Raw genomic sequence first — 25,767 nt, forward strand, 5'->3', positions numbered from 1 at the left:
ACTAAAGTGGGGATAGTCATGGCACCTACATCATAGTAATTAAGTGAATTATTGTATATAAATGCTTAGTAAGTTCCCCTAAAATGTGACCCCCTCTCCCTCAAAGATGATCTGAACCTGAGGTTATAAGTCCTAACCACTGGGGTCTACTACTTTAGAGCTACTATATGGTTCAGGCTGTCCAAGGGAGTAAGAACTAAAACCAGCAGGTGGAAAAAACAGAAGGCAGATATCTATTCATTATATTTTTCTTTAAAAAGCCCTTAAAATAATAAATGCAGCAATTTTATATCCTTTCTACCTTTGAGAAACTATTGTTTCTGTGTTTAAGGAAGCATATATAATATGCATAGAAGTTTTGTTTGCAAGAATGAAAATCAAAGCAATGTATGGCCATCAATTTAAAAATGGCTAAATAGACTGTGGCAGAACCAACGCATTACTAAGGAATAGTGACAAGCAACAATGTGACTTAACACTCTTCTACAGTATGTACAGGGTGCTGACCTAAGTGCTTAGATAAATTAACTCATTTAATCCACACATGAACCTAATAGATATAGGTATACTGTAATACTAATTAACAAAGGAAGAGACTGAAGCTAAGGGAGGTTCAATAATTTAGAGCATACAAATAACAAATGACAAAGCTGTGATTTGAATCCATGCAGTCTGGCCCCAGAGTTTATCCTCTTCCTTAGTCTACTAATCTATTGTTGAATGGGGAAAAAAAAAAGCAAGAGGCAGACAGACACGAAAAGTATGTGTACACACAAATGTACACACAATGCAATATTATATTGTTCCTGAATATGTACATAAAGACAAGGAAATGACCTGCTAAAAAAAATTGTTCTGAATAATAACACTGGTTGCCTGTGCAAGACAAGATCTTGGCACAAGGATTGGGAATGATGACCAGGAAAAATTTTACCTGATCTAAATTTTATAGCCACTCTGGAAAACTGTGTGGTTTCCTCAAGGAGTTAAAAATAGAGCTACTCTATGACCCAGCAATTGGTAAAATGAATTCACCTCAAACATACAGATGCAGTGAAACGGCAGGACACCTGCACCCCAATGTTTATAGCAGCAATCACTATAGCCAAACTGTGGAAGGAGCCTCGGTGTCCATTGAAGGATGAATGGATAAAGAAGATGTGGTTTATGTGTACAATGGAATATTCCTCAGCCATTAGAAACGACAAATACCCACCATTTGCTTCAACGTGGATGGAACTGGAGGGTATTATGCTGAGTGAAGTAAGTCAATCGGAGGACAATCATCATATGGTTTCATTCATTTGGGGAATATAAAAAATAGTGAAAGGGATTAAAGGGGAAAGGAGACAAAATGAGTGGGAAATCTCAGAGAGGGAGACAGAACATGAGAGACTCCTAACTCTGGGAAACGAACAAGGGGTAGTAGAAGGGGGGTGGGCAGGGGGATGGGGTGACTGGGTGATGGGCACTGAGGGGGGCACTTGACGGATGAGCACTGGGCGTTATACTATATGTTGACAAATCAAAGTCCAATAAAAAATATACAAAAATAAATAAAAAAAGAGAAAAAGAAAGAAAAAATAAAAAATTTAAAAACTTTTGAAAAGACAGTGTTTTTTAGTATTAGAAACTCATAAAATAAAAATAGCTAGAAGGAACTAGCTACTTCAAATTAAATGAGTTCCCTAATCTTAAAAGGATTGATGATGTATGGCTTAGATTGCCATTCTTAAGGAATTCCTTAGAGGGGGTCCAAGCATTAATAAGTGGCTACAAGGTCACCTACTGGTCCACTCCGGCTGGTTGTCATCTTAGGCAAATAAACTCACGTGCTGCAAATTACTCATCACCTTTTTTCATCAATCTTCTCACCCTTCTTGTCTGTGTTAGCTCCATGAAACACATTGCTTATATTCACCCAAATGCAATTCTAATTCCTTTTTTTTTTAAATCTGATCTTTATTTTGTCACTCTTAGAACATTTTTGACTGGACTCAGACTTCAAGGTAGAAGCTCTCGAGAGGACAGCCTCCGTCTCTTGGTAACCTGTTCCTGGTGTTTTTTTTTGGCCTCCTTCATTCTCTTGGCCAAAAGTTTAGCATATTCTGCAGCTTCTTCTTTATTTTTCTTAGTACGCTGTTTCTTCAAAGCAATATGCTGACGTTTGTGTTGGAGGACACGTGGAGTAACAAGATGCTGAATCTTGGGTGCTTTGGTTCTAGGTTTCTCACCTTCTTTGTTTAGGGGCCTTCTAACAACATACTGGTGGACACCATCTTCTTTTGACAGATTAAAAAGCTTTCAGATTCTGCTGGCTGGCTCTTTTGGACCCCAGGCAACGAGGCACAGTAGTATCAGTGAGTCCAGGAATATCCTCTCCCCGTTTTTCACAATAACCAAATAGAAAACACTGAGATTGGCATCCACAATGCAACCCTGAACAGATTTGTGCTTCCTTACTCCAGTCCTCCTGGGTCGGTAGCAGGAATGCCCCTTACTCAGCAGCAGGTGGACACGGCCATGGGTCAAGACACCCTGCTTCATGGGAAAGCCTTGTTTGTCATTGCCACCACTGATTCAGACCACGTAACCCTTCCATTCCTTGCCCAGAGCATCAGCAGCAACTTCTGTGGCCATACGCTTCTCATAAAAGGTACACAGTTTGTGCTCATCATCTACCTCAAACTCAAGGAAAGATTGTACGATCCATTTAAACTAGAGTATAGACATCTGATATTAGTTTGCAGTGAGTCTCCAACTAGGAGGCACAAAGTTGTAAAGGTCAGAATTACAGTTGAAAGGATGAAGCTCTTATGGTAAAATGTCAGGTATCATTGAGGAGGTGAGGGTGGAGAGGTGATCAGGGGAAATCTTTCCAGGGGAGATTTCTCCAGTGAGGCTGCATTCTCTTTGGCTAATGTTGGGTTAGGGGTCTGGCTGGCCTCATCCCTTTTGTCCAATTTTCTCCCATATTCTTCTTGAGTTACCCATTCACTACTTAATACTATTATTACCAATGTTGACAACTACCATTTGTTGAACACTTACTATGTGACAAGCACTATGTTAAATATTCTAGTGTCTCTTCATTTAAACTTTACCACATACTTACTGTGAGACTATTACCCACGTTTTATAATGACAAAAGTGTGGTCTGAGGAGCTAATGAAAATGTCCACAGTCACACGTTCAAAAGTAACTGAGCCACAATTGCAGGCAGGCCTGTCTGACTCCAAAGCCCATGCTCTTCAAATTCTGCTATCTTGTGCGCAACAAGTCAGCATTGATGATCAGCATCAGCATTCTGAGAGCTGTCTACTTGTCACTCTTTACTCTAGACAGAGATAAAACACACACACACACACACACACACACACACACACAAATCCCCTTCTGGACCAAGACCTTTGAGGAACCCAGAAACTTCAGAACTTTTAGAAGCTGGAATTAAACCTAACTTATTAAGCTTCCATGACAGAATGAGGGGATCCCTAGGTGGCTCAGCGGTTTAGCGCCTGCCTTTGGCCCAGGGCGCGATGCTGGAGTCCTGGGATCGAGTCCCCACATCAGGCTCCCTGCAGGGAGCCTGCTTCTCCCTCTGCCTGTGTTTCTGCCTCTCTCTGTGTGTCTATCATAAATAAATAAATAAATCTTAAAAAAAAAAAGGCTTCCATGACAGAATGAGAGGCATTATTGTGGTTCTGTTCAGCAAGGGATGTCCAAGCATTGGGATCCCAAGCCAAACTTGCTTTGGGCTTCATGGAAAGGAGGTTTTCAGTCAAGCCAGATATTATACAATCCAAAAGGCCTCTTCCTACACTACGTTATGTGCCCCCTTTCTGAGTCCCTAAAATGATCTGAGCTTATTATATTTTTAAAAACCACTTGCCATATTGTGTTTACATCATGTGTTAATGTCTGTCTCCCTTGCTGTGCTAAGAACTTCAGGATAGAACTGAAACTTACTGATCATCCAACTTCTAGTACTTAGCCCAGTGTCTGTCATGCAGTGATGCCCTGTAGATATGGAGAAATATCATAAACAAAGCAATTGTACTCAGTAGGGAATAGGTAAGCGACATTTGAGAAAAAAGGAAGGGGAAAGAGTAATGATTTTAGGAGATGCTTGGCATTTGTGTCTCTAGAAGGATGCTATTTCATTGGAAGCGGAGTTTGTCACAGTGAGTAGGTCACTCAGCCCTGGTTGGGAGTCCTTAGTGATGCCACTACCATCACCATTCGTTATCATTACCACTTAAGACTTGGCTACAGACAATATGTATGGATGCTACACTTAACTCTGAGCCTTGCACAGTAAGTGTCTGATCTTGGAGAGCTAATAATCTCAGAGGAAGGCACCAAAAAGAGGTGAGAGCCGGGTGATGGTAATTGCTGCCTACTGTGCTGCCTATTGTGTCTAATCCCCCAGGAAATCAAATGTGAGACAATGGAGGTTCAGCCAAACTCCTGGCTGATGGAGATGGAATTAACTTGGATTGAGTCCAATTAACTTGCTGCCTTTGCTGCAATGAGTCTCAGAAACGCCACTGAGTTCCAGAGATGCCATGGCTGTGTGGCTATTCTGTTTACACAGGATGTTATAATCATCCTGTTTTTCTTAAAATAAATTGTGTTCTGATTCCTGAACCTAATTGCTTACCATGGTATCTGTGGCAGAACAGGCCAAGTGTCCCTCAAGAGGGCTCCATGTCTGTGGGGGTGTTAAGCCAGGTGTGGCTGGTGGGGCATTGCCACCACCACTGAAATGTGGCCTCACACTCCTATCTGTTGACCACTCCCCATAGGAAATAGCAAGTAGTTGAGCCAGGCTCTGACAGGTCTGGCCAAGGCTATCCCAGTAGGCTAAGGGAGACCTGAAGCACCTGCCTTGGTGGGCTTAACTTTACTTTCTACTCTCTTCCCATTTTTCTTTCTCTCAGAAAGAAAACACAGAAGTTGCCATCCTGGACAAACCCAAAATGAAGTGGATGTGGAAGGCTGAGATCCAGAACAAACTACTGTGACCGGAAAGGAAAAAGTACTATCCTAGAGACCACTCTCCCCAGGAAATATCATCTCCTTTTCTGCTTTCACTCCAGTCCATGTGCTTTCCCCTCTACACGTCCTGCCAAATGGCAGCAGCAAAGTGGGGAGGGACTTTGGTCTCAGTAGCCAGGTCCCCTATACTACTACCACCGTTATCACTGCTACTGCTACTGCTACCATGATCCATTCTCACCCCTACCACCATTAGCACCACCATCACCATCACTACTCATTTTCACCACCACCATTACAACTAGTATGGGGAAGAGAAGACTTGGGTGTTAATGAATAGTCATCTTTGAATGATTAAAAAGCTGTAAAAGAATAGTTAAAGTTACTAAGGATGGGTAAAAAAGTAAAGTTAGAAAAAAGGACAGAAATTAAGAGGAATTATTTTTTCGTGGTGCCTCTGAGGCAGTAGGCCACTTCAGGATGAAGCTGAACATCTCTTTCCCAGCCACTGGCTGCCAGAAACTCATTGAAGATGCCAAGCATCTCCTAAAATCATTACTCTTTCCCCTTCCTTTTTTCTCAAATGTCGCTTACCTATTCCCTACTGAGTACAATTGCCTTGTTTATGATATTTCTCCATATCTACAGGGCATCACTGCATGACAGACACTGGGCTAAGTACTAGAAGTTGGATGAACAGTAAGTTTCAGTTCTATCCTGAAGTTCTTAGCACAGCAAGGGAGACAGACATTAACACATGATGTAAACACAATATGGCAAGTGGTTTTTAAAAATATAATAAGCTCAGATCATTTTAGGGACTCAGAAAGGGGGCACATAACGTAGTGTAGGAAGAGGCCTTTTGGATTGTATAATATCTGGCTTGACTGAAAACCTCCTTTCCATCCAGCCCAAAGCAAGGTTGGCTTGGGATCCCAATGCTTGGACATCCCTTGCTGAACAGAACCACAATAATGCCTCTCATTCTGTCATGGAAGCCTTTTTTTTTTTAAGATTTATTTATTTATTTATGATAGACACACAGAGAGAGGCAGAAACACAGGCAGAGGGAGAAGCAGGCTCCCTGCAGGGAGCCTGATGTGGGGACTCGATCCCAGGACTCCAGCATCGCGCCCTGGGCCAAAGGCAGGCGCTAAACCGCTGAGCCACCTAGGGATCCCCTCATTCTGTCATGGAAGCTTAATAAGTTAGGTTTAATTCCAGCTTCTAAAAGTTCTGAAGTTTCTGGGTTCCTCAAAGGTCTTGGTCCAGAAGGGGATTTGTGTGTGTGTGTGTGTGTGTGTGTGTGTGTGTGTTTTATCTCTGTCTAGAGTAAAGAGTGACAAGTAGACAGCTCTCAGAATGCTGATGCTGATCATCAATGCTGACTTGTTGCGCACAAGATAGCAGAATTTGAAGAGCACGGGCTTTGGAGTCAGACAGGCCTGCCTGCAATTGTGGCTCAGTTACTTTTGAACGTGTGACTGTGGACATTTTCATTAGCTCCTCAGACCACACTTTTGTCATTATAAAACGTGGGTAATAGTCTCACAGTAAGTATGTGGTAAAGTTTAAATGAAGAGACACTAGAATATTTAACATAGTGCTTGTCACATAGTAAGTGTTCAACAAATGGTAGTTGTCAACATTGGTAATAATAGTATTAAGTAGTGAATGGGTAACTCAAGAAGAATATGGGAGAAAATTGGACAAAAGGGATGAGGCCAGCCAGACCCCTAACCCAACATTAGCCAAAGAGAATGCAGCCTCACTGGAGAAATCTCCCCTGGAAAGATTTCCCCTGATCACCTCTCCACCCTCACCTCCTCAATGATACCTGACATTTTACCATAAGAGCTTCATCCTTTCAACTGTAATTCTGACCTTTACAAACTTTGTGCCTCCTAGTTGGAGACTCACTGCAAACTAATATCAGATGTCTATACTCTAGTTTAAATGGATCGTACAATCTTTCCTTGAGTTTGTCATTTAATCAAACATCTATTATTCTCCAATAGCTTTTCCAGATAGTAGACCTCGTTTAATCCTCACAACACCCTCAAAATGTAGGCAGGCCAAAGCCATTTGACACATAGAGATGTAGGTTCAGAAAGGTGAAATAATAATGTACAAATGGTGCCATGGCTAGTGAAGGGTGGAACCAGGATTCTGCACCATGTCTCCTGACACCTGTTCAGTCACCAAAGTCTTGCCACAAAGTAGAGACTATTTCTGATAATAACCTGGGTACAAAATAGAAGAGGCTAGGGGCTCCGAAGGGAAGAGTGGGGCTCACCTCACAGAACACATTGCCTAGTTGAGGGTGACTCTGGCCTGCCCCTGAAGGCAGTGCTCTGGGTTAGCTCCTGAGTCCTGGTGTCACCCAGGTCCATGCTGTGTCGGCAGGATGGAGCTGGGCCTGCTGTCACAATGGAGCCTCTCCCACTCTCAGCTGAACCTGAGTCCTGAGTCCCACACCACAGTCTGTATTTTCCAGGAAGATGTTTGGAACCCTAGGAAGGAAAACAGCACGGCCCATGCTGTAATCTAGGGCTTCCAAAACCTCAGTAATTCACATACCCCCTTTACAGTTTTTTCCATATACATGCACTATTAATACTGTATTAATAATCCCTGCATTATTAATAGTTTTCTTCAGATCCACTCACTATTTTCAGTTAGCCAAATTTATTTTAAAAGGTATATTACCACAGTATTACTTTCTTTTGCCTCATCCTAAGCAATAATATCCATAAAAATCATAAATCTGAAGTGTTTGTTCTAATACACATTAAAAATAGTGGAAAAGTATAGACAAATATTTCTAGAAAATATTTCACATGTTATAAAGCTATGACCTTTGTATTTTATTCATGGCATGAAGAGATGGTTAAAGTAAAGTTTTACTTTGACAATTTATCCAAATTAGCAAATGAATAAAAATATTAAACCAATTAGGATCTTTTTAAAGGTCAAAGTGAGGTTTTTTTTGGCTGCTTCTTCTTTTTTTACTAAAGTCTACCCCTAATGTGGGGCTCAAACTCACAACCCTAAGATCAAGAGCCCCATGTCCCAAAAGTAACATTTTAATAACATTTATCTATTCCTTTTGTAAATTATCACCCAGTTACATACTTACATATGTCTAATAAATGTTTTCTCCTTACATCCACAATCTGAAACATGAACAAGTCATTTTCATTTTTTAGAGGGAGGGATGTGGAGAAATTGCTTTTTCTCTTCATTCTCAATGCTCAAATAAAATAAGTAATCATATTCCCAGATTGTTTCCTAATCTTTTCCCCTCGATTAGAAATGTTCTATCTAAAAAAAAAGAAAGAAAGAAAGAAAGAAAGAAAGAAAGAAAGAAAGAAAGAAAGAAAGAAAGAAATGTTCTATCTATGGTCCAGTGTTAAAATCTGGTTCTCTTATATACTAACCCAATAATTGTGAGGTTGATAATACTCTATACCTTACTTTAAGGTAAGGTCAAGTGACTTGCCCCAGGTTCCACAACTATTTAAGAGAATAACTCAGGAATCGAATACATGGTCTAGAACAAATATCAATAGTTTTATAAGGTGGGGGGGTCATACATAGCTATTACAATAAGGAATATTTGTGATTCATCGGTGGAAAGCACACCTCATTTTATGTAGCTCCTCTGTAATCCATACAGGATCCAGCAATGATTATGAGGAGTAAAATGTTTTAATTAATCATGGAGAGCAATTAAATACCACAAATAATTTAATCAGATATTAACATCAATCATATTGAAATGAAACCACAGCAATAATTCAGAAAACTTCTAAAAACCTTCAGAGAACTTCTAAATGATGTAATGTCTGATTATCTCCTTTTAAGGGGGCCAAATGGGTCTTACAACTTCATGCAGTTGCCAGAATAAGATTAAAAAAAACCAAATTGGGGAAAAAAGAGAAAGCCAGTACTCTGGCCAGACTCATGCTAGCAGTGCTATAAAACCTCCAATAATTTGCCTGCCCTTCCTACCTTTCTTTTCTTTCTCTCACCCTCTGTTCTCCACTTCCTTCTTTCTTTTTTCTTTCCCTTCAATAAACACTGATTCAGTGCCTGGTATGTCCATAGGTTTACTATGGTTTGCTCTTGGTTTACTAAGAGCTGCGATGCCACCCTTGCCCTCCAGAAGCAAACAATCTTGTCAGGGAAGTGAAAATAGGACAGAGACTAAATATGCTCCCCGCCCAGGCTAATACACAATATCCAGGCCACTGACAATTCCAGATGTGGGCAGATGTGGAGTCCATTATTCATTCCTCCATTCTACCAGCATCCACTACAGGCTATGCCAGGCATGTGCGGATGCTTGAGATGCAGGATAGTAAACAAGACTCAGCAACCCTGCAAGGAGTCCCCAGTCTGGTAGGGGCAGGATTACTGTGCTGCAGATAGGTGCTCTCTCAATCAGGTGGAGTGTTGAGCAAGGGTAGAGAGGTGATGTCTAATAGAATATTAAATGGAAAATAAGAGACAAATCAAGGAAAGGGTGCATTAACAGATGCAGGAAAAGCACAAGAAGATATACAAAGGCATTAAACATAGCCAATTCAGTGGGGGAGAGGGTAGATGGGTTTGTCTAGAGCAAAATGCTTCTATAAGGGAACAATCAGATGTGGGCAGTACTGAACCACAAAAAGCCCTCTGGACTAAGAAATCTGGGCTTCATTCTGATGTAGGGACACTGAAAACTTTTAGCTAAAGAATGGCCTAATTGCAGCAAATCCACTACCATGGCTAGAGACACAAGTCATGGAAAATGAGGTGGGCCAGATCCACACACAATATAGTTACTGTGGGGGCGCTTGAGTGACTCATTCAGTTAAGCCTGCCTTCAGCTCAGGTCATGGTCTCAGGGTCCTGGGATCAAGTGCTGAGTTGGGCTTCCTGCTCAGCAGGGTGGTCTGCTTCTGCCCCTACCCTTTCCCCCTGCTTGTGTGCTCTTTCTCTCTTTCTCTCTCTCCATCAAATAAATAAATAAAACCTTCTTAAAAAATACAGTTACTGTGGAGACTGAGGGCTGGTGAATAGCAATTCCAGGGCCAGGATTCCTAGGAGAAAGGGAACAGGTTCTTTGGGAAAAGTCTGACTTGAGCAGTGATACTGACATCTGTGGAAGGAGAGAGAGACACATATACACACACACATGCACATATAACATGTACATGTGGACATATATATACACATCACACATCTACTTGCATCATACACATATCGACATGTATACACATATAATATGTGCATATAGATATGTGTACATGCATCACACTTGGCACATCTACATCATACATGTGTACACACATCACACATGCACACTCAGCCACATACACATAAAGGTAATATGAAAGCCAAAACCCAAATCTGGAGAAACCTATCTATAGTTTCCACTATTTTCCAATCCTAACTTAAAACCCTTCTTCCAAGGAGGCTTATCCAGTGGCTTCTTTTCTCTGCATCTCCTTGTCCCTCAGATGCTTGGCTACCAATTTACTCAAGCATCCTAAGGACTTGTTTTCCAAATGCCCCACTAAAGTGCTGATTCCTTCTCTGTCCCTCCCCCCTACTCTCCCACACACACACTAAAAGATTTGCAACACGTAGATGGAGATAAAAAGTACAATATTAAGTGAAATAAGTCAGCCGGAGAAAGACAAAAATACCATATGATTTCCTCATATGTGGAATTTAAGAAACAAAACAAATGACATATCAGATAAAGGGCTGGTCTCCAAGATCTATAAAAACCTTCTTAAACTTATCAGCAAAGAAACAGTCCAATCATGAAATGGGCAAAAGACATGAACAGAAATCTCACAGAGGAAGACAGAGACATGGCCAACAAGCACATGAGAAAATGATCCACGTCACTTGCCATCAGGGAAATACAAATCAAAACCACAATGGGATCCCACCTCACACCAGTGAGAATGGGGAAAATTAACAAGGCAGGAAACCACAAATGTTGGAGAGGATGTGGAGAAAGGGGAACCCTCTTGCACTGTTGGTGGGAATGTGAACTGGTGCAGCCACTCTGGAAAACTGTGTGGAGGTTCCTCAAAGAATTAAAAATACACCTGCCCTACGACCCAGCAATTGCACTGTTAGGGATTTACCCCAAAGATTCAGATGCAATGAAATGCCGGGACACCTGCACCCCAATGTTTATAGCAGCAACGTCCACAATAGCCAAACTGTGGAAGGAGCCTCGGTGTCCATCGAAAGATGAATGGATAAAGAAGATGTGGTTTATGTATACAATGGAATATTCCTCAGCCATTAGAAACGACAAATACCCACCATTTGCTTCAACGTGGATGGAACTGGAGGGTATTATGCTGAGTGAAGTAAGTCAATCGGAGAAGGACAGACAGTGTATGTTCTCACTCATTTGGGGAATATGAATAATAGTGAAAGGGAATATAAGGGAAGGGAGAAGAAATGTGTGGGAAATATCAGAAAGGGAGACAGAACATAAAGACTCCTACCTCTGGGAAACGAACTAGGGGTGGTGGAAGGGGAGGTGGGCAGGGGGCTGGGGTGACTGGGTGACTGGCACTGATGGGGGCACTTGACAGGATGAGCACTGGATGTTATATTATATGTTGGCAAATTGAACTCCAATAAAGTTATATATATATATATATATATATATATATATATATATCAGGACAAAACAAAGGGGGAAAAAACAGTGAGATAAGCAGCTAAGAAACAGAATCTTTTTTAATTTTTTTTATTTATTCAAATTCAATTTGCCAACATACAATATAACACCCAGTGCTCATCACATCACATGCCTATCTTAGTGCCCATCACCCAATTATCCCATCCCATCATCCACCTCCCCTTCAGCAACCCTGTTTGTTTCCCAGAGTTAACAGTCTCTCATGGTTTCTCCCTGTCTGATTTTTCACCAGTTTCCACCCCCCCTTCCCTTTTGGTCCTTTTCACTATTTCTTATATTACACATATAAGTGAAACTATATGATGATTGTCCTTCTCCAATAACTTTGTCCAGCCTTCTGCTAAATCTCTCCCTCTTTCTCCACAACAAGCTGAAGTGGCAAGGGGAAATGCTCTTGAGAAAGAAAAGTTACCAAAATGCCTCTCAGGAGCCTACGGCTAACACACAGAGAGATATAAGAGTTTCTGGGCTCTTTTCTCAGGGTCCCTTGATTCTTGTCATCCTACCTAAGTTTCTTCCCTGCCACTGCCTCTGACCCTCATTTCTCCCTTCCCTCTGTCTAGACAGGGGCCCTGGGAAGGAGGGGCCTAAAGGAAACTGGTCAGAAGTCAGATTGACTTTTTAGGTGGAGAAATTTGAGGTTGAGGGGAACAATACCTTGCCCAAACTCACAGGTTGAAATCACAGAACTCCCAAGACTCCAACACCTCAGAAGAGGAAAGATTCTAATCCCTACCCTTCCGAACAGACCAGAGACTGGCAAACCTCAGAAGTGCCCCTGGTTCTGCTTCATGCCCCTCCAGAAAGCTCTAGGAAGGCATGATCCAAGGGATATTCTGAAAAATAAGAAGCAGGAGATGATGGGGGAATCAGGCACCTTGGATGAAAGATGAGGGATCACAGCGGAAAACAGTTTGCCATAGCTAATTTACTTAAGCTACTTTCCATGGAAAGCTAAATCAGATTCTATTTGCCGTGGGATATGACTAAATTCTCATCATCATCTCATTGGCTGATGAACAAATATTTATCAAATACTCTGAAGCAGATGGAGATATGAAAATTTAGGAGTATCTGATTTTGTCTGGATGGTGCTCCTAGTCTGGAAGGGAAGGCCCTAGGAATCTATATCAGATGTGAGAGATGGATCCAAAGCCCCTCATCTTGGAACTCTCCAAGCACATGAAGGGAACCAGTGAAGAAGTCAGTAGAAAGCCACCAAAAAAATTGTGATCATTACCACTTTTCTAAGCAGTGGGATGTTTTGCCACAAATAATCCATCCAATTTGAACAAGTTCAACTATTGAAATGAGTATAGTTTGAAGAATGAGAAACATTCAGGATAATCAGCAAGTATGACAAACAAGCTTTACTATTCAAGAGAGAGACTGGACCTAAATTCTGGTCTTCAGTAGTAAATCCCATTAGCTGTCCTGTGAGTTAGAGAGGTCACACTCAAAGTCGCTGTAGTCCCAGGGAGTTCCTGAGAGAAGCTTGTTAAGTATTAAAGTGGAATTTGAGACCAAAGCAGAAAGGGCACGTATCTTGGTTTGAAAATAAAAAAGGTGTGCTGGTGACAGTCATCTGAAGCAGCATGCCCCTAAAAGGCTGTGGGTCTGAAATGTTTGTGCTTTTTCCTTCATATCATATTGGTTTCCAGATTCCATTTGGCTTGGGAGTCAGTTAAAGTAACATGGATTATACCAGTGGATAATCAGTGGATTATCGGTGGATGAGCTGGGCCAACATTCTGGGAGCACCAAATTCCACGGCGCACAAAAGTCCTGAGAGGTCTCCCCTTATCGTGTATCTCAGAGCAGGACTGGCCCACAGATGCTGTTCACTGCTCCTCCCTGCTTATAAAGTTTACATGTGAACTCAGGAGATTGGCCCTGAGCCCTCTGGCTACACAGCAGCTGACCACTTGTTGAAGGCCTCCACTCAGCATTTAACTCCAGACCCAGAGGCTAGAGCATCCAGGCTCAGGAGTTTCCCTGAACGTGTTAGTTCAGCTATGAAATACTTTCACTGTCATTTTAACTACTCCCTGGTTTTACTCCCAACACCTGAAGATAATCTTGTCAGGAGAAAGCACAAAGCTTTCTACAGGAGATCCTATCGTAGACAAAGGCCTGAGTGGGGAGGCCAGAGATCCAGGGTCTAGTCTCAGTCCTGTTGTGCACCTTTGGAAAGTGGTTCGGCCTCTCTGAGCCTTGGGTTCTTCATCCACATTCACCAGTGTTAAGAGTCGATCAGATGACCTCTACAGCAGCCCACCAGTGAGCAGAACTGTCCATGAGCAGCTGGGAGAGGGCCACGAGACCACGAGAAGCAGGGTGTGGAGCTAAGCCTGACTGGGATGTCATCCCCTCACTCTGCCTATATTGATTCATAAGGAAGAGACATGTAGCACTAGGAAATAATGCACGATTTGGAATCAAAAGAACTGAGTCTAAATCCTGGCTTCGCCACTTAAAAGGTTGTGGCAATTTGAGCAATTCCATTAGTCTTGATGGGCTGCTTCCTTATCTGGGAAACGAGGATAACATATCACTGAGCACATAGGACCTTGTTTTTGTTTTGTTTGTCTTTTTAAATATTTTATTTATTTATTTATTTATTTATTTATTTATTTATTTAAGAGATAGAGAGTATGAAGTAGGGAGGAGAGGGAGAAGCAGGCTCCTGCAAGCAGGGCGCCCGACGAGGGGCTTGATCCTAGGACCCTGAGACCATGACCTGACCCAAAGGTTGGCAGACACTTAACCAACTAAGCCACGCAGGCACCCCACACAGGACTCTTGTGAGGAACAGACAAAACACCTATGTGGCAGCAGTTCATAAACACCACAGTCTGTCCACACAAAGTGTCTGAGCCAAGCAAGTGCAGTCCTTGGGCAGGCACACTGCCCATCTTGCATGCATCTGGAATGACTCAACTCCTTCTCCATGCAAGGATGAGCTCCAGGAGCAACCAAAAGAGTCATTCAAGAGTCAACATGTCAAGATAAACCCCCAGGATGCTATGAACTCTCTTTAAATCTTAGTGTATAGACTAAAGAACTAATGGGGACCTGGCTGTCAAGAACAGTTATGATTTGAAAAAGGAGACAAGGCTACCAGATGTGTCATTAGCAGGCTGTAACTAGTACAACTGTTCCTTAAGGACTTGGAAAGGGAAAGTGGCAAAGAAGATGGAACCAGTGGGTAGATGAACCTAGAGAAGCTTCCTAGAGAAGGAATTCTACAACTGTGAACCACCACAGAGCTGTCCTCCCAGACTTTTTTTTTTTTTTACTCCCAGACTTCTAACAACAACAACCACCTCTTCAAACTGCTAACCCAGAAGAACTGGAGAGAGGATGGAAATGTAGCCTGGGGGGTGTCTGAGGCTCTGAGGCACCTTCTGGGCAGGACTCTAAGGGGAAACTTCCCACTGAATATAAACAATACTAAGGGCTTCCAAGCTTTATGCCTGCCCTGCCAATACTCCTAAGCCCTTGCCCTGTGTCCATTTTATTCTTTGCAAACCACCCATTATCCTTTAACTCTCAGGTAGGTAGGTTATTAGCCTTCAGCCATGAAAATGCATTGGTGTAGTTTTAGATACTTAAAGATTGTGATGAACAGGCTTCTTTCAGACTGGGGGCTCCCCAAACTCAAAAGCCATGATCTCCCCTCAGACTGAGGATTGCCTGGGACAGGAACCATGCCCCTCCTTGCACCAGGGCTATTAGTCATCAGGCATTAAGAATTCCCTTCATTTCCACCAGGATTTACTGAGCAGCTATTAACACATGGCACTACACTGGACACTGATGCATTTGCTTTACAGCCCATCCCCTCTAAGGATATAGGTACAGGCAGGAACCAAGATCTAATCTGTGAGGCAACAGAATTCAGGCATGTTAGTAAGCACATATTTTGGGCTAAGTGTCTAAGGTTATAAATCTTTAAACTATGGCATGTAAAGTTTTATAAAACTCCAACTGCCCAAGTGTAATAATTCTATAAACTTCCATCATTTCTTCATTGATTTGATGAAATGTGATAATCAGTTGCTGTCCACACAATACCTTACTACCTCTGGTCTAAGGAGATAAAACGGAGAACAAAGTTATGTATTCACACCTCAGGCAAGGTTAACTGAAAGCCACAAGATCTAGCATTGCTGTCAATACCATGTTGCATCACCCTTTTCTACATGTTATCAAAGTAGGTGTACTCATTTAAAGAGTTTCCTTATTAAATTCCATCTAGGGAGGCAAAGGCAGGTATGGAGTATCTCTCTCCCAAATCCACCAAGGTTATCTGTGCACAGGTTCGACAAGGCTTCTGACTCTTTCATTATACTCATTGCAGTACCCAGCACACTGCTGTTGTCTGGATTAATGAATAAAGCCCTAGCATCTCATATCTTATAGAAAGAAAGAAAACATCATATATTTCTTTTAAGAACATGAACCCTCCAAATGGACGTGGGCAATTTGAAGATTATTGCTCGGGGGGGAGGAGCAAGATGGCGGAAGAGTAGGGTCCCCAGATCACCTGTCCCCACCAAATTACCTAGATAACCTTCAAACCATCCTGAAAATCTATGAATTCGGCCTGAGATGTAAAGAGAGACCAGCTGGAACGCTACAGTGAGAAGAGTTCGCGCTTCTATCAAGGTAGGAAGACGGGGAAAAAGAAATAAAGGAACAAAAGGCCTCCGAGGGGGAGGGGCCCCGCGAGGAGCCGGGCTGAGGCCGGGGCGAGTGTCCCCAGGACAGGAGAGCCCCGTCCCGGAGGAGCAGGAGCTGCACCAACCTTCCCGGGCGGAAAGGGGCTCGCAGGGAGTTGGAGCAGGACCCAGGAGGGCGGGGATGCCCTCGGGCTCCCGGGGACACTAACAGGCACCTGCGCCCCGGGGGAGTGCGCCGAGCTCCCTAAGGGCTGCAGCGCGCACGGCGGGACCCGGAGGGGCCGGAGCAGCTCGGAGGGGCTCGGGCGGCGGCTCCGCGGAGGGGGCTGCGGGGCGGGAGCGCGAATCCCACAGCGCAGGCCCCGGAGCACAGGGCGCCGGGACACAGCCCAGGATCCGGCCTCCCCCGGGACAGGCAGAGGCCGGGAGGGCCCAGGACAGCGAGGACGCTCCTGCCCCGAGCTGAGCAGATCAGCGGCCCCGCCCCGGAGCCTCCAGGCCCTGCGGACGGAGAACCGAGAGCCCCCCGAGCCCCGTAGTTCCTGCGGGGGCTGAATCCAGGCTTCCAGAGCTGCCATAGCAACTGCGGCTGTTCCTCCTGGGGCCCCACGGGGTAAACAACCCCCGCAGAGCCCTGCAGCAGGCAGGGGCAGAGCAGCTCCCCCAAGTGCTAACACCTGAAAATCAGCACAGCAGGCCCCTCCCCCAGAAGACCAGCTGGACGGACCAGTGATACTCCCCCGTGTTCCAATACAACTTGTTTTTGGCCACTCTGCACTGAGCAAAATGACTAGAAGGAAAACCTCACCTCAAAAGAAAGAATCAGAAACAGCCCTCTCTCCCACAGAGTTACAAAATCTGGATTACACTTCAATGTCAGAAAGCCAATTCAGAAGCACCATTATACAGCTACTGGTGGCTCTAGAAAAAAGCATTAAAGACTCACAAGGCTTCATGACTGCAGAATTTAGATCCAATCAGGCAGAAATTAAAAATCAATTGAATGAGATGCAATCCAAACTAGAAGTCCTAACGACGAGGGTTAACGAGGTGGAAGAACGAGTGAGTGACATAGAAGACAAGTTGATGGCAAAGAGGGAAACTGAGGAAAAAAGAGACAGACAATTAAAAGACCATGAAGACAGATTAGGGAAATAAACAACAGCCTGAGGAAGAAAAATCTACGTTTAATTGGGGTTCCCGAGGGTGCCGAAAGGGACAGAGGGCCAGAATATGTATTTGAACAAATCCTAGCTGAAAACTTTCCCAATCTGGGAAGGGAAACAGGCATTCAGATCCAGGAAATAGAGAGATCCCCCCCTAAAATCAATAAAAACCGTTCAACACCTCGACATCTAATAGTGAAGCTTGCAAATTCCAAAGATAAAGAGAAGATCCTTAAAGCAGCAAGAGACAAGAAGTCCCTGACTTTCATGGGGAGGGATATTAGGGTAACAGCAGACCTCTCCACAGAGACCTGGCAGGCCAGAAAGGGCTGGCAGGATATATTCAGGGTCCTAAATGAGAAGAACATGCAGCCAAGAATACTGTATCCAGCAAGGCTCTCATTCAAAATGGAAGGAGAGATAAAGAGCTTCCAAGACAGCAGGAACTGAAAGAATATGTGACCTCCAAACCAGCTCTGCAAGAAATTTTAAGGGGGACTCTTAAAACTCCCCTTTAAGAAGAAGTTCAGTGGAACAATCCACAAAAACAAGGACTAAATAGATATCATGATGACACTAAACTCATATCTGTCAATAGTAACTCTGAACGTGAATGGGCTTAATGACCCCATCAAAAGGCGCAGGGTTTCAGACTGGATAAAAAAGCAGGACCCATCTATTTGCTGTCTACAAGAGACTCATTTTAGACAGAAGGACACCTACAACCTGAAAATAAAAGGTTGGAGAACCATTTACCATTCAAATGGTTCTCAAAATATACCCTAAAAACTACAGAACACTTCTGAAAGAAATTGAGGAAGACACAAAGAGATGGAAAAATATTCCATGCTCATGGATTGGCAGAATTAATATTGTGAAAATGTCAATGTTACCCAGGGCAATTTACACGTATAATGCAATCCCTATCAAAATACCATGGACTTTCTTCAGAGACTTAGAACAAATTATTTTAAGATTTGTGTGGAATCAGAAAAGACCCCAAACAGCCAGGGGAATTTTAAAAAAGAAAACCATATCTGGGGGCATCACAATGCCAGATTTCAGGTTGTACTACAAAGCTGTGTTCATCAAGACAGTGTGGTACTGGCACAAAAACAGACACATAGATCAATGGAACAGAACAGAGAACCCAGAAGTGGACCCTGAACTTTATGGTCAACTAATATACGATAAAGGAGGAAAGACGATCCACTGGAAGAAAGACGGTCTCTTCAATAAATGGTGCGGGGAAAATTGGACATCCACATGCAGAAGAATGAAACTGGACCACTCTCTTGCACCATACACAAAGATAAACTCAAAATAGATGAAAGACCTAAATGTGAGACAAGATTCCATCAAAATCCCAGAGAAGAACTCAGGCAACACCCTTTTTGAACTTGGCCACAGTAACCGGAGAAGGACAAACAGTGTATGTTCTCATTCATTTGGGGAATATGAATAATAGTGAAAGGGAATATAAGGGAAGGGAGAAGAAATGTGTGAGAAATATCAGAAAGGGAGACAGAACATAAAGACTTCTAACTCTGGGAAACGAACTAGGGGTGGTGGAGGGGGAGGAGGGCGGGGGGTGGGGGTGAATGGGTGACGGGCACTGAGGGGTACACTTGACGGGATGAGCACTGGGTGTTATTCTGTATGTTGGTAAATTGAACACCAATAAAAATTAATTTATAAAATTTAAAAAAGAAGATTATTGCTCTTTGAGGCTTTGGGAACCTGCACTTGAGGTTCCCAAACTTCAGAATTTTGTAGTATAGTAACATCTCCCTCAAAACAATATGGTAACTGTTCTATTATAGCCAAATGTGTTTTGTTTGCTTTTTGTTTTTGTTTCGTCAAGTAAGAACTTGAAAGAAACAACTACAGCCTCCTGCAGTTTCCAACACTTTAAATTTTAGCACACACAAAGTAGGAAGGCCATGATTTCAAAATTAAAGACTTTTCTCCTTGAGAATGCACTGCTGAAATCCTTTAACTTACATTTTCCTCTAGAGAACACAGAGTAATGGGCCAACATTCTACAAATCAGGGCTAGAACTGCACATGATCTATATTTTCTCCCCTTCTCCAGGGGAGAAGTTGGTCACATTACCAACTAAGTAAAACCATTCTTTGTTATACCCATGGTGATCATATAGTTGGAGTCGGTTTTCCTTCAAAATCTCCCTGGGGGGCAGCCGGGGGGGTGGGCGCTCAGCAGTTTAGCACCACCTTCAGCCCAGGGCCTGATCCTGGAGACCTGGGATCGAGTCCCGCATCTGGCTCCCTGCATGGAGCCTGCTTCTCCCTCTGCCTGGGTCTCTGCCTCTCTCTGTGTGTGTCTCATGAATAAACAAATAAAATCTTAAAAAAAAAAAAAGTTACAACGGGAAGGTTTTAAAAAAAAAAAACACACAAAACCAAAATCTCCCTGGTGCCTCAGCTTCAAGCTGAGAAACATGCTTTCACCAACAGATCCTGGCTTTTCCCTTCGGCTATTCTCTCAGGAGGGGATCATGTGGGTTTGCCTGGGTTCATGCCATCCAAGCTAGAACTAGTGCCACAAGTTTCTGAAGACCACACTCTAATCAGGATCACTTGATCACTAAGCCACCATAATTAACAGTCAACTTATTATTGGAGCTGTCATTTCAACACATAGGTGGGTGGAACAAAATTCAAATGCCATACCTTAAACAATAGCAATTGAGTTCTGGTGATGAAAGAAGAGAGGAGCATGCTGTTCACACACAGAGGTGATGCTACCAGTCTAGGGTCAATGGAGAATTTTTGAGTTATTTTCTTACTTAAGAACTTGCCTCTAGCTATCCATAGACTCCCTTCTGGCCTTGGTGTCCAAGGCAGGCCAAGTTGGAGGTAAAACTGTGCTGCAATAGGAGAAAACAATAAAAAGGACTCTTCCCTCTTCTTGAGCCTATGAAATAGATATTACTATTAATAGACAAGGTAACTGAGCATCAGAAGCCTTTTCGTTGAATAGACAACAAATACTTACTGAGTGCCTCCTGTGCTGTGACTTTGTCCAAGGTGACACAGCTGGCAAGTAGCATGGGGAGCACCCGAATCTAGTCACCTAACTTCAAATCCCTTCCATTCCACAGCTGCCTCATAGACTGAGGTCACTGTCACCACACAAGACCACAGGATGCCAGGGCCAAAGGGCCATGGTGGGAAGGACCACATGGTCAAGCTCTTTAGCTTGTTCATCTGCACTTTTTTCAGAAGAATAAATATCCAGGAGTAAATCAAAGTAGACACCCACATCCTATTATTTGTAGCCCTGGCCATACCAGAAGTGAGTACTGGAGGCTTGTGCCCGCTCTTATGCCAGTTTCAAGACAGGAACACCTCAGTGAATCACACATGAAACACTGGGGGGAGAAACTGTTGGCAAAAAAGGAACAGGCTCTCTATAAAGTCGAGGGTTCCAAGCAATGGGATTAGAAGCCAAATAGGAGGTCCTACTCTTCACACTAAGGACTGAGATCTCCACTGTGACTCTTTGGGGCCACCTCAAGAGTCACAGACCTAGGTCTTTGCCAGAGGTTTTGGAAACAATGTCTACCATCCACTCTGGCTAGCCATCCCTGCTGCCATATAGTTGCATCAGAGAAGGGGCCAGTTACACACTAGGCTGCTCATTTTGAGTATGCCAAAATCTTCATGAATGGGCCACCCTGTGCCTGTAATCAACAGACAGGTGGGGTGACAGCCATAGGTCACATAACTGAGTCTAAACATGAAAGGCGGGCTCAGATCAATAGATGAGTCAGGGCTCAGTGTATAAAACCTTGGGAGCTCCAGTGCTGCTCACAGAAGCCAGCATCTCCTCTCCACACTCAGCCCCTTGTGCTTCAGGTAAGTGTGAGTTCTAGCTCTTGTCTTCCCAGCTAGTCTTCTCCAGCCCTGCTGCAGCTAGGTAGACCAAGAGACAGACCTGCAAGGCCCTCCTCTTTGGAAGCTACAAGACCTCTGCCTTTCCAAGTGCATTCATGTTTAGAGGGAATTCAGGTTGGAAGTTGGGGGGCGGGTGGTAGTGGTGAGCTCCTGCTGTGCAGATGGTGTCTCTAATCTTCTGGCCAGAATGGGAACTCCACAAAGGCAAGAGTATCTCCTGTCTCTCTGGCATCCCAGTAGGAGCAGGCCAGTGATGGGCACAGAGGGACATTCTGCAGACTGCTCCTGTGAGTGGGCAGGATGAACCCTGTGCCACGTGTCAGGAGGAGAGGCTATCTTACTTCCAGGGAGTAAGGGAGAATAGGGAGAGTAATTCAGAGAATGCTGCCAATGGGGGAGATTTGGGGAAGCACAGGAACCCGGTGCTGGGAGAGAAATGGTGTGAGATGCTGGGACACAACTTCCTACTAGCAATGGTCCCTCAACCAAGCCTGGATGTAAGCAAAGCCTACCTCTTCGGGTCAGAAATGTTGGTCCAAAGGACCACTGGGTCCTTTCCCCTGTGTCCAGACAGGACCAGGGAGAAGCCTTTTCTGATAACTAGTTCAGGTATCATGGCTAGGCTCAGTGAGCTTTTTTTTTTTTTTTTCCTTAAAGATTTATTTATTTTAGAGGAGGAGAGGGGGGCAGGGGGGAGAGGAGAGAGAGAGATAAAGAGAGAATCTTAAAGACTCCCTGCTGAATGAGGAGCCTACTGCTGGGCTTGATCTAATGACCCCAAGATCATGAACTGAGCTGGAATCAAGAGTCTGAAGATTAAGTGACTGAGCCACCCAGGAGCCCCTGACCTAAGAGCTTTTGCAGAGAACGGGGAGTGGGGAGCAACAGCCTCCTGACATTCAGACAAGCCTCCCTCTGTTGTGCCAGGGATGGGTAACACACACACACAGCCCCCTGTAGGTGGAGGTTTGTGCTAACTTCTATTTGCATTGGGAGAATTCTTGTTAGGATTCAAGACCAGAGAGATAAAGTGCCCTAACCCTCTCATTTTACAAGAATTGCGTACAGAGGAGGGAGTGAGGGTTATTTGCCCCCAAATCACCTAGCAGACGTCCGAGGCAGAGCCAGGAGAAAGAAATGGGCAACACTACCTGGTCTTTTTAAAGCTTAGTGAAGACTTCCTGAGGTGAGCGCAACTCTGTTCTGCAAGCACTAATCCTAGGAGAGCCCTGGAGAGCTCTCCCGGGTCTGAACCCAGCGCGCCGGGCCGGGCCTGGCGGTGCTGCTCGACGGCTGACGGGCGCCCAGGCTGCAGCCGCCTTCGCCGCCGCACCCTCGGGGCTGGTCCAGGAATGCTCTCTGCTCTCCTTTCAGGGCGCCCTTCCTGCTTAAACAAGATGTCTCACCAGAAAAAGCAGCCCACCCCCATGCCTCCAGTGGGCTTCGGGAAGACCTCCGGTGGTGGCGGCGGCGGCGGCGGCTCCGGTGGCTGCGGCGGCGGCGGCGGCGGCGGCGGTTCTGGCTGTGGAGGCTACTCCGGGGGCGGAGGCTGCTCCGGAGGCGGCGGAGGCGGCGGAGGAGGCTCCGGAGGCTGCGGAGGAGGTTCCGGTGGGAGCGTCAAGTACTCCGGGGGCGGAGGCTGTTCCGGGGGCGGCGGCGGCTCCGGCTGCGGAGGCTACTCCGGGGGCGGCGGCGGCGGCGGCTGCGGAGGCTACTCCGGGGGCGGCGGCGGCTCCGGCTGCGGAGGCTACTCCGGGGGCGGCGGCGGCTCCGGCTGCGGTGGCGGCGGCTCCGGAGGAGGTTCGGGTGGGAGCACCAAGTACTCCGGGGGCGGCGGCGGCTCCGGCTGCGGAGGCTACTCTGGGGGCGGAGGCGGCGGCGGCTCCGGCTGCGGAGGCTACTCCGGGGGCGGCGGCGGCTCCGGCTGCGGCGGCGGCTCCGGGGGCGGCGGCGGCTCCGGCTGCGGAGGCTACTCCGGAGGCGGCGGCGGCGGGGGCTCCGGCCAGCAGGTCCAGTGCCAGAGCTACGGAGGTGTGTCCGGCGGCGGCTCCAGCGGCGGCTCCGGCTGCGGCGGCGGCGGCTCCGGGGGCGGCGGCGGCTCCGGCTGCGGCGGCGGCTCCGGGGGCGGCGGCTCCGGCTGCGGAGGCTACTCCGGCGGCGGCGGCGGCGGCGGCAGCGGCTCCGGCCAGCAGGTCCAGTGCCAGAGCTACGGAGGTGTGTCCAGCGGCGGCTCCGGCTGCGGCGGGGGCTCCTCCGGGGGCGGCTCCGGCTACTTCTCGTCGCAGCAGACCACCCAGACCTCGTGCACGCCCCAGCAGAGCTACGGAGGCGGCTCCTCCGGGGGCGGCGGCGGCTGCTTCTCCAGTGGTGGGGGCGGCGGCGGCGGCTGCGGCGGCGGCTCCTCCGGGTCCGGGGGCGGCGGCGGCTGCTTCTCCAGTTGTGGGGGTGGCGGCGGCGGCGGCGGCGGCTGCGGCGGCGGCTCCTCCGGGTCCGGGGGCGGCGGGGGCTGCTTCTCCAGTGGTGGGAGCAGCGGTTCCTCCGGGGGTGGCAAGGGCGTCCCGGTATGCCACCAGACCCAGCAGAAGCAGGCGCCTACCTGGCCAGCCAAGTAAGGCCGGTGGGAAGCCATGGAGAAGAAAGAGCTGGAGGTGTTCTCCGTGGGCGCCAGTGGGTTTAGCGCTCTCACGATATTGCCCTGAGGTTCCCAAATCCTTCAGGTGTTAACACCGGAGCCATTGAGTTCTGGGGCTGCATCTCGTTCTGCATTTTTTCCTCTTTGGTTTCTGTACAACTACCTCCCAACCCCGGGACATCCTCAGTCAATAAATTTGCAACTCATGAGAATTTCTGCGTTTCCGGCACCTTTGTAGCTTCTAAGTTCATTCATACTATCTCATTCATCTTTCCTCCATTCACTCATCCACGTGTACATTCATGCAACAAACACATTTATTCTACTGGGGGAAGAAGAGTGGGTGGATAGAAGAGAGTCAGCAGAGGAGTGAGGAATGGCTGGCAACCAAAAAACAAGGATGCGAGCTCTGGTTTATGGCTTATGATGGTGAGATGACCCTCAAACACAAAAATCCTAGGAAGAGATTTCTATAAACAGCTCCTGGTGGGTTGCATAGCCACTGTGGGTCTTCACCTTGAGCTCAGTGCTTTTTAAAGACAGGTCTGCCCTGGGGAAATGCTATCTTTCATAGTGCAGAGTCTACTCTTCAAGGTCTGAAAGCAGGGTGGCTGCATATGAGGAGGACCAGCTTTTGCTACCCAGGCTCACAGGAGAAAGGATAACTGTTTCAGATACTGGTGACCCCCTACAGTGTGTAAGACTGTTTAGGAGGCACCTGTAATGAAAAGAGGATGTAGAGGAGCTGTTTCCTTCTCTTTTAAAGGAGATTCACCCAATTTAGGAACATACAGCATAAATGTATACAATAAACACCAGAACCAGAGAGGTCATGGGGAAATACAGGAAGCATACCAATTAACAAGGAAGAAACTACACTTGCTCCATTAATTGCACAGCTTACAAAAGAGACGTAGAACATCAACCTGGTCAGGAACTCTCCCAGGCCCCGTTTCATATCCTAATTCTACTAGCTCCAGGTAAATGTTAACTTTTTTATTTACTCAAAGCAAAACACCTGCTACATCAAAAAACCAAAGTACTCTCCCTACTCATTCATTGCTGGAGACAAAAAGACAAATTATCCCTCCCCAACTCTTCCATTTACACAATCAAAACAGCAGCTTTAAAGACCCAAGTCCAAACCCAAGTCCAAACAGTTATTTCTATGTTGTTGGGGTTTTTTTTTAATAAAAGGATTTTTATTTTTATTTTTTTATTTTTTTTAATAAAAGGATTTTTAATTCTGTACCATATGGAGTAGATTCATTTCTTTCTATTGCTCCTGCTAAGTATAACTAAAGTATCTGGGCATAATATATTTTTTAAACAATTTTTGGAAAGTCTAAAAGGTAGAGAGAAGGCAAAATAGTTACAGTCCTCAGAACTTGAGGATTGATACTGTGGTAAGTTCCCTGGGTTTTCTTTATGCCTCCTATTTATCTTAGATTGGGCACTGGAAAGTTCACAACCAAGAAATGCCAACAGGTGCAGACAAAAAAATATCCCCCAAAAACTGTTTTCTTTATCCAAAGGATCAAGAAAGAGATAAAGATGTGACCTACCAAGGCAGAAATCTTTTTTGACAATATCCACCCTACTTGAGCCAACCATCTTGGAAAAAAAAAGAATTGGAAG

At 45.3% G+C, this 25,767-nt stretch overlaps 1 protein-coding gene and 1 pseudogene across 1 annotated transcript; one reads left to right on the forward strand and one right to left on the reverse strand.

The window, feature by feature from the left end:
• Positions 1 to 1,926: 1,926 nt before the first annotated feature.
• On the reverse strand, positions 1,927 to 5,272 carry LOC129501244 (40S ribosomal protein S6-like; annotated as a pseudogene).
• Positions 5,273 to 21,366: 16,094 nt separating this feature from the next.
• On the forward strand, positions 21,367 to 24,234 carry LORICRIN (loricrin cornified envelope precursor protein). Its single transcript, XM_055312461.1, has 2 exons — positions 21,367 to 21,458; positions 22,872 to 24,234. Exon 2 carries the CDS (start codon positions 22,895 to 22,897, stop codon positions 24,107 to 24,109), a length of 1,215 nt encoding a protein of 404 aa, XP_055168436.1. The 5' UTR covers positions 21,367 to 21,458; positions 22,872 to 22,894; the 3' UTR covers positions 24,110 to 24,234.
• The last annotated feature ends 1,533 nt before the right edge of the window (positions 24,235 to 25,767 follow it).

This window comes from Nyctereutes procyonoides, unplaced genomic scaffold, assembly GCF_905146905.1.
Source record: "Nyctereutes procyonoides isolate TBG_1078 unplaced genomic scaffold, NYPRO_anot_genome, whole genome shotgun sequence".
NCBI lineage: Eukaryota > Metazoa > Chordata > Mammalia > Carnivora > Canidae > Nyctereutes > Nyctereutes procyonoides.

What these genes read in the sequence shown, in the direction of transcription:
- LORICRIN (XM_055312461.1), top strand. Translation starts at nt 22,895, where the DNA reads ATGTCTCACCAGAAAAAGCAGCCCACCCCCATGCCTCCAGTGGGCTTC.